Source organism: Bos grunniens, chromosome 27, assembly GCF_055505025.1.
Source record: "Bos grunniens cultivar Pamir isolate PY7600 chromosome 27, Bosgru_T2T1.0, whole genome shotgun sequence".
Classification (NCBI taxonomy): domain Eukaryota; kingdom Metazoa; phylum Chordata; class Mammalia; order Artiodactyla; family Bovidae; genus Bos; species Bos grunniens.
The window spans coordinates 34,724,771-34,736,448 of NC_141191.1; the positions used below are offsets into that span (position 1 = coordinate 34,724,771).

The 11,678-nt window shown below is 49.3% G+C and overlaps 1 protein-coding gene across 4 annotated transcripts; it reads left to right on the plus strand.

Annotated features, from left to right (window-relative positions):
- Positions 1–1,559: 1,559 nt before the first annotated feature.
- Positions 1,560–11,183, plus strand: PLPBP (pyridoxal phosphate binding protein). 4 transcript variants are annotated; one of them, XR_015156197.1, is made up of 8 exons: positions 1,560–1,725; positions 3,688–3,795; positions 3,886–3,921; positions 4,405–4,480; positions 5,009–5,143; positions 7,367–7,509; positions 7,937–9,513; positions 9,831–11,183. XR_015156197.1 is itself a non-coding variant. In XM_086380202.1 (8 exons), exons 1-8 carry the CDS (start codon positions 1,627–1,629, stop codon positions 9,954–9,956), a joined length of 822 nt encoding a protein of 273 aa, XP_086236328.1. In that variant the 5' UTR covers positions 1,560–1,626; the 3' UTR covers positions 9,957–11,183. The 4 variants fall into 4 exon arrangements, 3 of the variants coding, with proteins under 3 accessions (XP_086236328.1, XP_086236330.1, XP_086236329.1); XM_086380202.1 differs by having other exon boundaries at positions 7,937–8,035; XM_086380204.1 differs by lacking the exon at positions 5,009–5,143 and having other exon boundaries at positions 7,937–8,035.
- The last annotated feature ends 495 nt before the right edge of the window (positions 11,184–11,678 follow it).

Genomic DNA, 11,678 nt, shown 5'->3' on the forward strand with positions numbered 1-11,678 from the left:
CATCTCATCCTCTGTCGTCCCCTTCTCCTGCCTTCAATCTTTCCCAGCATCAGGGTCTTGCCCAATGAGTCATCAGGTGACTCTTCGCATCAGGTGGCCAAAAAAAAGATGATTTTTGACAGTGTGGTCACAATATTCTTTAGACTCCAGAGAAAGCCTAGTGTGCTGCAGTCCATAAGGTGGCAAAGAGTCGGATACTTAAGGACTTAACAACTGAACAGCAACAATGAGCTGTTAGATAAACTCTATTAAGAATAATTATGCTTTAGGAATGTCTGTCTAATACAGTCGCTCCAGATTAGGGTAACTTGACTTTCTAAGGGTTGTGATTGTCAACTAAAAGACATGCACAACTTTAGAGCTACAAGTTGAGTTTTATTTGGGGCAAATTGAGGACTGCAGCCTGGGAAGCAGTACCCCCGATAGCTCTGAGAGACTGCTCCCAAGAGGCAGTGGGGGAAGCTCAATATATAAGATTTTGTCGAAGGTGGAGTTCAATACAATTAAGCGCTCATTTTACAAAAGATATTCAGCCAGTGTCTGTTGTCATCATGAAGGGATTTAGTGCTCTTCTAGATATGATGAGATGCAAGCAGCTGTTGACCTTCAGCACCCCCTGAGGGAGTTCAGGGTGGAGTGAGGTACTCTGTGCTCCAGGGAATCTGATGGCACAGGTCTTTATATAGGTGGATATTTCAGGAACAGGTTTTATGATCCTGATCCTTGGATCTCCTCTTATCTAGTAAAGCACAAAATCTCTTCATGGTGGCATCAGATCCTCCTGACTAGGGGGGAAAACTCTCACAAAGTGATTGCATTGAATTTCCCCTGCACCAAAATCTTATATATTGACCTTCCCCCACTACCTCTTTGGAGCAGTCCCTCAGCTATCGGGGAGAAGGCAATGGCAACCCACTCCTGTGTCCTTGCCTGGAGAATCCCAGGGACCGGGGAGCCTGGTGGGCTGCCCTCTATGGGGTCGCAGAGTCGGACACGACTGAAGCGACTTCGCAGCAGCAGCAGCTCAGCTGAGCTGCCGCCTCCTGGGCACCTCATCTTGCCCCAAATAAATATGCAACTCTCAACTTGTACATCTTTAGAGGACAAATGTATTTTTTGTGTGCCTATTCGAAAAATTTAAATTACGTATGTGGCTTACAGTGGGCAGCACTGAGTTGAAGGATAACGAAAGGAAAACAGCCATGCATGTAAATCCTGCAAGTTCTTTAGTAACAGCTTTCTCTCTCTTAACGGTTCCTCCCAAGAATATCTGAGATAAAAGTCACGTCTCCCCGCTAGAGGAGTAAGACCTCGGTAGCACACTAGGTTCTCTGCACCTCTCGGCTTCCGCGGGGGCGGCGGGGCGGCGGGGGCAGCGGCACCCGGAAGGACGCCAGCGGCACCCAAGAGCCTCGCAGGGCCTCCGAGGCGACCTCCCCAAGATGGCGTCGCCGGGGGGCGGGGCTGTCCGCCACACCGCCTCCGTCCCACCCTGCGCTGGCGATTGGCTAAAACGACTCGGTGCTTAGTGGTGATTGGGCCTCACGGAAACCCGCGCTGGGCGGGACCGGAAGGGGTCTCTGCCCGGGGTGCGTGGGCCCGTGGCTCCACGTTGGTCCCTGGGGGATGTGGAAAGCTGGCAGCATGTCGGCGGAGCTGGGGATTGGCTTCGCTCTGCGAGCCGTGAACGAGCGCGTGCAGCAGGCGGTGGCGCGGCGGCCGCGGGTGAGGAAGGGGACCGCGCGGGGACTGTGGGCGGCCGCGCCGAGAAAGGGGGACACCTGCGTGGGAACGGGTCGTCACAGTGACGCAGAGGGGTCTCCTGGAGGGGCGGGACCTGCCCGCTGCCTTGGCACTGAAAAGCTAGCGAAGGCTAAGGGGATTCCCCAGCTCCTGTCAGATTTTCTGAAGGTTAGCGATCCCAGGAAAATGACCAGTCTCTAGGCAGCGCGACCATTGTCCAGCCTGCTTCGTGGTAGGGGTCAGCAGCCTTGGCGGAGGGGAGAGGGGCCAGGCCTGTATCCAGAGACTGCAGAAGACGCCCACTACAGGTGCACCCAAAGGAGGCCAGGTCTGCTGGGGGTCACGTGTGTGGCAGCGTCTCAGCCAGTAGATTGCTCATAAAGTAAATGTCAGCGCCTCCGCCAGCGAAGGAGAGGGTGAATTGACCCGACTTGAGGAGCACCCAGAGCTGCTTTTGCACGTTTGAGGCAGCAGGGAACTGACATCCAGTCCCAAGCAGTTTATGGGGGAGTTTTTTCCTCCCTTGTTTATATTTAGTCTTCTCTTGGAATTTATTTAGACTGAAGGTCAGTACCTGCCTCCCTCAAGTGCAAGTTTTATTTTGAATGGTGTGGAGTGAGCCAGGCTTGAATGGAGAGAAGTCAAAGTTCTTAGTTCAAGCATTTATGGTATATGGTTATCAGAGCTCAGAGACCTGCATTAGCATAGCCTTTGCTTGGCTGTTAAATAGATGTTAACCTTGAAAGAAAGTGAAGTCGCTAAGACGGGTCTGAGTCTCTGTGACTCCACGGACTGTAGCCCGCCAGACTCCTCTGTCTGTGGGATTTTCCAGGCAAGAATACTGGAGTGGGTTGGCATTTCCTTCTCCAAGGGATCTTCCCAACCCAGGAATCGAACCCGGGTCTCCTTCATTGTAGGCGGATTCTTTACCGACTAAGGGAGGGAAGCTTCAGTTTTGCCACTGTTTCTTTTCTTTTCTTTTTCAATATTTTATTTGGCTGCATCAGGTCTGAGTTGCACCACCCAGGATCTTCATTGTGGCACGCCCCCTTGTCTCTAGTTGTGAGGTGGGCTTAATTGCCCCAAGGCATGTGGGATCTTAGTTCCCTGATCAGAGATGGAACTTCATTGGAAGGCGGATTCTTAACCACTGGATCACCAGGGACACCCCTCTGCCACTGGTTCTGCCACGTAAATTACAGAGTTACCCTAAGGCTGCTTCTGAGAGGCGGTATTGTAGGCAGTATTGATAACTACCCCAGGATCACAATGAGTTTCCAAAACTGTTGACCTTGGGGTTTTAGGAACTGGAAGTGGCCTCCCTTCTAGTCAGAGATTGATGCCTTTTCTTAACTAAGTGATTCTTAAACCTCCAACCTTGCCATGCAAGAGAGTCAGCTGAAGAGTTTGTTTTAAAGCAGATTCTCAGACTCCAGTCTGAGATTCGCACCCAGTGGGTCAGGAGGGGACCCAGATGATACTGGTAATATTGGTTAAAGACCACACTCCTAGCAAATAAAGTTTTTACTTACCTGCCCAGCTCTCGTGAGAGAGAAAGGTGTTCTGCTAGATTTTTTTTTAATTTAGTTTTTACATGTATTTATTTTTTGGCCATGCAATGCAGCATGTGAGATCTAAGTTCCCCAACCAGGGATCAAACCCATGCCCCCTGAAAGCACAGACTCTTAACCCCTGGACCACCAGGGTGGTCCCTTCTGCTCTGCTAGATATTAAGGTGGCTAACATATTAGATTTAGATGCCATGCATACAAAAGACATTTCATCAACATTATTTGATACTGATAGCCCTGCTGTCTTGGAAAAGTGGATCTTATCAAATGCCAAGTAAAGATCTCTGCCGATCCATCCTACAGGATGTCCTACAGGACTTATCAGGATAATAAGTCCAAACATTGACTCATCTGGCTCTTTTCCTCTTGGCAGGATCTCCCAGCCATCCAGCCCCGGCTAGTAGCAGTCAGCAAAACGAAACCTGCGGACATGGTGATAGAGGCCTACAGTCACGGGCAACGCACTTTCGGGGAGAACTATGTACGTGAGGGCCCTTTTCCTGCCCATAAGCTGCTCTCAGAAGAGTCGAATGTGCCAGGCTTCTGACTTACTCTGTTTTTTACCCTGTAGGTTCAGGAACTGCTTGAAAAAGCATCAAATCCTCAAGTAAGTGGAATCTGAATTCTTTGTATCTAAATCTTGACTGTTCAGTTGGAAATTAGACCCACCTTGGTAGTTGAGTTTCAGAGCAGGAGGTCAGGCTGATGGTAGAAGTGCCTGCGTTCGCCGTGAGCCCCAAATATTTCTCATCTAGATTTTCTCTCTCAACACCGTCATTTTCTTCTTTGTAGCTTTTTTGAAGATGGTGATTTTAGAAGCTTGCTGTAACCTTGAATCCTTTTGAGATTTAAAAGCTTTAATCAGTTTCTTCTCAAGGGGAAGTATCTGAAAGAAGGGGAGAGTTGACAGGAACAAGGAAGAGAAATAGAAGCCTTCAGTTTTTCTCTAAGTGTCTTTAAGGGCCTGACTGAAGATGCAATAGTGGTTTATCGCTTAGACCGGAAAGGTGAGACGGGGATGTGCGAAGTGTGTGAGCTGGCAAGCCCTCCACAGACTCTGAGTTAAACGCAACCACCTCTTTCTCTTCAGATTCTGTCTTCGTGTCCTGAGATCAAATGGCACTTCATTGGCCATCTACAGAAACAGAATGTCAACAAACTGATGGGTAAGATAAAACTCTAAATATGAAGACACAGTTTTTTTCGTCATTGTATCACATACAGTCCCTTCTGTGGAAGAGGAAATATTTTAGATTATCCCTCAGTCATCATTTATGCTTCAGGGATTCTTTTGGGAAAGAAATCTTAGTTCTTGATTAAAGGGAAACATCATGATAAGAACAAAATGAACTCACAGTTGGCTGGGTATTATATACTTGGAAACCTACCCTAGCACACATTATGTATTTTTTGGGCGGTTTTTGAAATAAACGAGAAGGAATTGAAGCCCATAAAAATTTTTTGGCTAGCACAGGAAACACTTTTGCCCTTTCCTTTTTTTTGTTTGAGGTTCATTTTATTGTGTAACGAACATAATTTTCTTTTTTATCTTGGCTGTGCTGGGCCTTCGTCACTGCAGGTGGAGGCCACTCTTCATTCTGTTGTATGGCCTTCTCGCTGCAGTGGCTTCTCCTGGTGTGGCGTACAGGCTCAGCAGTTGTGGCTACTATAACCTCACCTGCCTCTCGTTACAGCTGTCCCCAACCTCTCCATGCTGGAGACGGTCGATTCTGTGAAGCTGGCGGACAAAGTGAACAGTGCGTGGCAGAAAAAAGGTTCCCCTGAAAGGTTAAAGGTTATGGTCCAGATAAACACCAGCGGAGAGGCGAGTAAGTGAGCAGACGGGGGTGGCAGACTTTTTCCCCTTAGGATATGGTGGAGCGCAGGACAGATGGCAGGCCTGAACACCCGATGCAGTAGGTCACAGAAGGAGCTCGCAGGGCCGTTAAATAAGCTGTCGTGTGTAGGGTCTCGGTGGCACAAGGACCTCCAAACCAGTCCACGTCTAATTCTTTAATGCGTTCTTAGTTTCTGAAGAGGCCGGCAAGGAGACTCAAGAAGGGGCTTGTGTGACTTTGATCCTGAAAATTCCCGGAGGTCACCCTCCCTCCCAAAAGAGATTGCGAATTTACATGTGTAATACTTCTCAAACCTTAACAAATCATGTTTCCATTATTGGGAGAAAATCGAACAAAACCCACTGTGGGCACCAGTCAGGGAATATCTTGACAAGGCTTGGGTTAGCAGTATAGCACAGAAGTCAGAGCCTGGGCCTGGAACAGGCAGACCTGGGGTTTGAGCTCTACCACGCCCCAGCGCTGGAACCTTGAGTGACGTGCCTGGCCTTCCAACCCTTCGTTTTCCTTACCTGCCAGCGATAGCAGAGCGGTAGTTCCGAGGGTGCTGCGAGGCTTGAGTGTGGAGATGGAGGTAAAGCTGTTGGTACAGGACCCTATGCATCTTACTTGTTAGCTGTTTGCTAAGAATCCGTGTTTACAGACCAGTCGTTTGCTGATAGAGCTTAGGTTGAAGGAACAAGCCTGGGGCCGGAGTCAGGCTGCCAGGATCCACGTCCCAGTTCCACACTTCCTGGCCCTGTGGCCTTGAGAAAGGCCCTTAGCCTCCCAGAGCTTCAGTCTCCTCTTTTTTTAGAATGGAGAGAGTGAGAACACTTATTTCACAGAGCTCCTGCATTAAATAAAAAACCGTAGGGACTTGGCGTGTGTGCCTGGTACATAAGCATTCACTATGCTATGCTTTGCTAAGTCACTTCAGTCGTGTCCGACTTTGTGTGACCCCACAGATGGCAGCCACCAGGCTCCCCCATCCCTGGGATTCTCCAGGCAAGAACACTGGAGTTGGTTGCTTAACAATCAGCATTATCTGTACGTGCACCTAGATTATACGTTGCTGCTGCTGCTGCTAAGTCGCTACAGTCGTGTCTGACTCTGTGCGACCCCATAGATGGCAGCCCACCAGGCCCTGTCATCCCTGGGATTCTCCAGGCAAGAACACTGGAGTGGGTTGCCATTTCCTCCTCCAATGCGTGAAAGTGAAGTCAGTCAGTCGTGTCTGACTCTTAGCGACCCCATGGACTGCAGCCTACCAGGCTCCTCTGTCCATGGGATTTTCCAGGCAAGAGTACTGGAGTGGGTTGCCATTGCCTTCTCCAAGATTATACGTTACTTTATCCTGATACGTAAACCTGAAACAGATTCCAGATGGAGTCCATTACAGCATTTCTTGATCAATGGCTATCATTTGCCCTAAAATGCCTTAAAGATTGGAGTGTTACTAGCATCTCTCTTTGTTAAATGAGGGAAGGACAGAATCTGTCCTCATACCTGCATAACAAGTAATGTTTTCCCACAGATTCCTTCTCTGGTTTTTAATGAGCAAGATCGGGTAAATTTTGCGAAGTTCTAGTCAAAACTGTATGATATATACTTCATTTTTATTTGTTTTTACAATTCCACTAATAAATTAATGAAACTGTGAAAGTACCAGATTTGGAAAAATAATTCTCTGGTTAATCTGGCGTTTGGGCAATGTGCGTCTTCTTGGTGTTTTTTTGTTTTTCTTTTTAAATGTTTTGGCTCCACTGCACACCCAACACGCAGGATCTTAGTTCCCTGACCTGGGATATCAAACCCGATGGCTTCCCCCCCACCCTCACACAGGAAGCCCATAATCTTAACCACTGAACCGCCAGGAAAGTTCAGATTTTTTTTTTTTTTTAGATTAATTTTTTTTTCTATTTGAAGAAAAGCAGTGTTTTGGGTATTTTTTTCCTTTTCCTTCTACTCTAGCTGTCTTCAGATGCTGAGGCAGAATAAAGAGAATCCAGTTTTTAGCTCTTTCCTTGAGATACTCAGGACCGGGTCAGAAGGGGAGCAACACAGACAGACACCTCACCATTTCAGTCACCAGTTCAGTCTTGAGGACAAGTTCTCCCAAGAAGTCCTCTTGCCTGAGAGTCGCCTCCCCTGTCCTAGGGAACGGTGTTCCTCTGGCTTCCTAGAACCTGTGGGTCTTCTGTCTCTTTTGTGAAGGCAAACACGGCCTGCCCCCTGCAGAGACGGTGGCCCTGGTGGAACACATCAACGCCAGGTGCCCCAGCCTGGAGTTCGTGGGGCTGATGACCATTGGGAGCTTCGGGCACAATCTTAGTCAAGGACCGAACCCAGACTTCCAGGTACTCGGGCCTGGGTTGAGGGCGCTGCTCACATCCGCTGAGGGTATCCGGGGCTGGCTGCTGCCGTCAGCTCCACAGACTTTCCACACATCTCTTGTCATGTTACTTGATAACCCACCTCTTAAACTCTCCTCATACGGAAAATGGGAACAGGTCCCCCAAACCCCCACAGACCCTTCTCCACTCAGTCTGAACCTGCCTGACACATGGTCTTCAGAGAAAAGGAGCTCCGGCTTCCTCTCCAATGAGTGACAGTTTTCTTGAAAGTAGGAGAGTTCTCTACAAACCCTTCCAGTGATTTGTGGTGATTTTGACAGGCCTTGAAGCCATGAGGAATAAAGAAGTAGTTTTCTGTCAGAGGTGTTAAGATTCGGCCCCTCTCAGCCACCCTCGGGGTAAGATGGCGTCACACTTGTCTCCCCGTCAGGTGTTGCTGTCCCTCCGGGAGGAGCTGTGCAGGAAGCTGGGTGCCCCCCCCGAGCAGGTGGAGCTGAGCATGGGCATGTCCGTGGACTTCCAGCACGCGGTGAGTATCTCCCGGGCGCCCTCGGGTGCCTGCAGGACGGGTCCAAAGGCAGCGCCTCGCCGTCGCATCGAGGCACACGCGGCAGTGTCTCTCACCTACGCTGATGTCCCCGGCCGTCGCATCGAGGCGCCACGCGGCAGTGTCTCTCACCTACGCTGATGTCCCCGGCCGTCGCATCGAGGCGCCACGCGGCAGTGTCTCTCACCTACGCTGATGTCCCCGGCCGTCGCACCGAGGCACACGCGGCAGTGTCTCTCACCTACGCTGATGTCCCCGGCCGTCGCATCGAGGCGCCACGCGGCAGTGTCTCTCACCTACGCTGATGTCCCCGGCCCCTTCTTTTTTTTCAAATGAACTGTATAAAAATTATAGCTTGACACCTCATTTAAAAAAAAAATTACAACTCAGTTTAATTCCCTAAGTGGGATCTAAAGGAAAATCGAAAGAATTTACACTGCAGCTTTTTAAAAAGACGTTTCCCTGTGTTCATGCTTGGGCGTGGTCATATGACACTGAGTCCTGACGAAGTGTCTGATCGTACGCAGAGATCCCCCAGGATGCAGCGGCTCTGAGCACACACTGATAGACGTGCTGTGTTAGCAACTCACATACACGATCTTCCAGAGCGGAGGCTAATTTGATCAAGTTCCAAGAACCACACTGTAAAACTTTCCTCTGGATCTACAGTAGTTGCAGGATTGGAAGATAAGAGTATATTCAGTTCAGTTCAGTCACTCAGTCATGTCCAACTCTCTGCGACCCCATGAATCGCAGCACGCCAGGCCTCCCTGTCCATCATCAACTCCCGGAGTTCACCCAGACTCACATCCATCGAGTCGGTGATGCCATCCAGCCATCTCATCCTCTGTTGGCCCCTTCTCCTTCTGCCCCCAATCCCTCCCAGCATCAGAGTCTTTTCCAGTGAGTCAACTCTTCGCATGAGGTGGCCAAAGTACTGGAATTTCAGCTTTAGCATCATTCCTTCCAAAGAAATCTCAGGGCTGATCTCCTTCAGAATGAACTGGTTGGATCTCCTTGCAGTCCAAGGGACTCTGAAGAGCCTTCTCCAACACCACAGTTCAAAAGCATCAATTCTTTGGCACTCAGCCTTCTTCACAGTCCAACTCTCACATCCATACATGACCATAGGAAGAACCATAGCCTTGACTAGATGGACCTTTGTTGGCAAAGTAATAGCTCTGCTTTTCAATATGCTATCTAGGTTGGTCATAACTTTCCTTCCAAGGAGTAAGCGTCTTTTAATTTCATGGCTGCAGTCACCATCTGCAGTGATTTTGGAGGCCAAAAAAATAAAGTCTGACACTGATTCCATTGTTTCCCCATCTATTTCCCATGAAGTGATGGGACCGGATGCCATGATCTTCGTTTTCTGAATGTTGAGCTTTAAGCCAACTTTTTCACTCCACTTTCACTTTCATCAAGAGGCTTTTTAGTTCCTCTTCACTCTCTGCCATAAGGTTGGTATTTCTACATAAAATGGAATTCGATCCTGTGCTCACTCACAGGGAGGGCTGCTCACCTCTGAAACCCCAGCATATGAGAAGGGCGTGTGGGCCACAAGACGGCTCTCTGTCATGCTGCTGTGTCCCGCACGGCTGCCACCCCTGTTGCCCACCCCACTAAGTGCCAGTCGCCTTCCCCAGTCTCTGCAGTCTCTCCTTACGTACTTCGTAAACACCCCTTTGGTGTTTACCACCACTGCCCCACAGTCCTTCAGCTGCATCTGCTGCATCTCGTTATTTTTTTAAACTTAGCCCCTTCTTCTTCCCCACAGATTGAAGTGGGATCTACCAACGTCCGCATCGGAAGCACCATTTTTGGAGAGCGAGATTACTCCAAGAAAACGGACAAACCCCCAGCAGAGCTGCAGGCCCCGGAGGAGGTGGCCCAGGCACACTGACCCGAAGCCAGATCCAGAAGACTCACCGTGCGCTCACCTGGGCCTCCGCCTTCCAGGGGCCCCCAGTCACCGCACCACCACGCCCTCCTGGGACCTGACAAAAGCATGCCCGGGGCGATGTGTGTGGTTGGGAAGCGTCTTACCTAGTGTCTGACACAGGAAGCTCACTGCAAGCAGTGGCTTTGGACTGGATTTGAGGAATCCAGACGTTTCTGCAGATCAGATGCCTAGGTCAGGGCCAGGAGTTGAGTTCAGGCTTGAACTTTGCCCAGGAATGTGTTTCCCAGGTGTTGCCTGTAATTGCCACAGTTGGAGGGATTCCTACTCGTCATCTACTTGGATAGAAAATCCCTGTTGCCAGCTCCGTACAGACCCCACAGAGCAGTCGCCTCTGCCAGGCTGGAGCAGCATGGTCTCTGTCCCCCCCACTTTCCATCCCACCCAGTTAGCATCGGTCTCCACTCCAGATGGCAGTTTGGGTAACTTCAGGACCCAGCTCGAGTTAATCCTGCACGCCCATATTGTGGCCGATGAGAGTTGTATCATCCATCAACCACCCTATGACCCTGAAAATTACAGGGTGACTACCATGAGCAGGCCTCGGGCCTTCCTCCCATCCCTTCCAAACACAGGACTTTGAGCTTTTACCCAGGGCTCTGTGGTGATGAGAGTCCAGTGATACAATTTTTCCCCCCACCGCAGTCCTCGCTGTGGTAATTTCATATCAACCACCAGTGGATCTCCAGTAGCTCCCCAGAAATTAAAGATTTCCCCCAAAGCCAGTTCAGGCTCACAGTTTCAACAAGACTTGGCTTTGAGGGCCCTATTCCTGGGAGTTCTTTTTAGGCGCATTTATAGCTTCCCCTCCCGACTGTATTTATAAGCCAGGATTTTGCAACTCTAGATTGTCAATTGTGTAGCTAGCTCTTCAAAACCCAGAAAGCACAATTCTCGGGCAGTCACGACAGACGGCTGTGGTCTGGGTCATCGTTTGTTTCTAGGTGGATTTTTCTTATTTATTCAAACCCCAGTCTTTTAATTGTATGAAAACAACTCCCATGATAATGCTGCTGAATGCAGTTTTGTGAAACTTAAACCATTACGATTCCTATACTGTTTCAATCAAAGCTCTCGTGTGATAATTCAGCATCTATTAAATAAAAATGTGAGTTTGAATTACACCTTCTGTGCTAATTACAAAGCAATTAAAAGATTTATTTTCTACGATCTGGTGTAGTGAGTGAGTCTAACAGGAGAGGGCACTGGACCCAACTGGAAGCCACCACACCCATCCTGGCATTGCACAGCTTACGAGAATGGTGCGCCTTAGGCCACAGTTCAGTCACTCAGTCGTGTCCGACTCTGCAACCCCATGGACTGCAGCACACCAGGCTTCCCTGTCCATAACCAACTCACAGAGCTTGCTCAAACTCAAGTTTATTGAGTTGGTGATACCATCCAACCATCTCATCCTTTGTCGTCCCCTTCTCCTCCTGCCCTCAATCTTTCCCAGCATCAGGGTCTTTTCCAATGAGTCGGTTCTTCTCATCAGGTGGCCAAAGTATTGGAGCTTCAGCTTCAGCGTCAGTCTTTCCAATAAATATTCAGGACTAATTTCCTTTAGGATTGACTGGTTGGATCTCCTTGAAGTCCAAGGGACTCTCGAGAGTCAGATGCAGCCAAAGCCACACTGCAGATAAAAGGAGGGATTCTGAAGTTCAA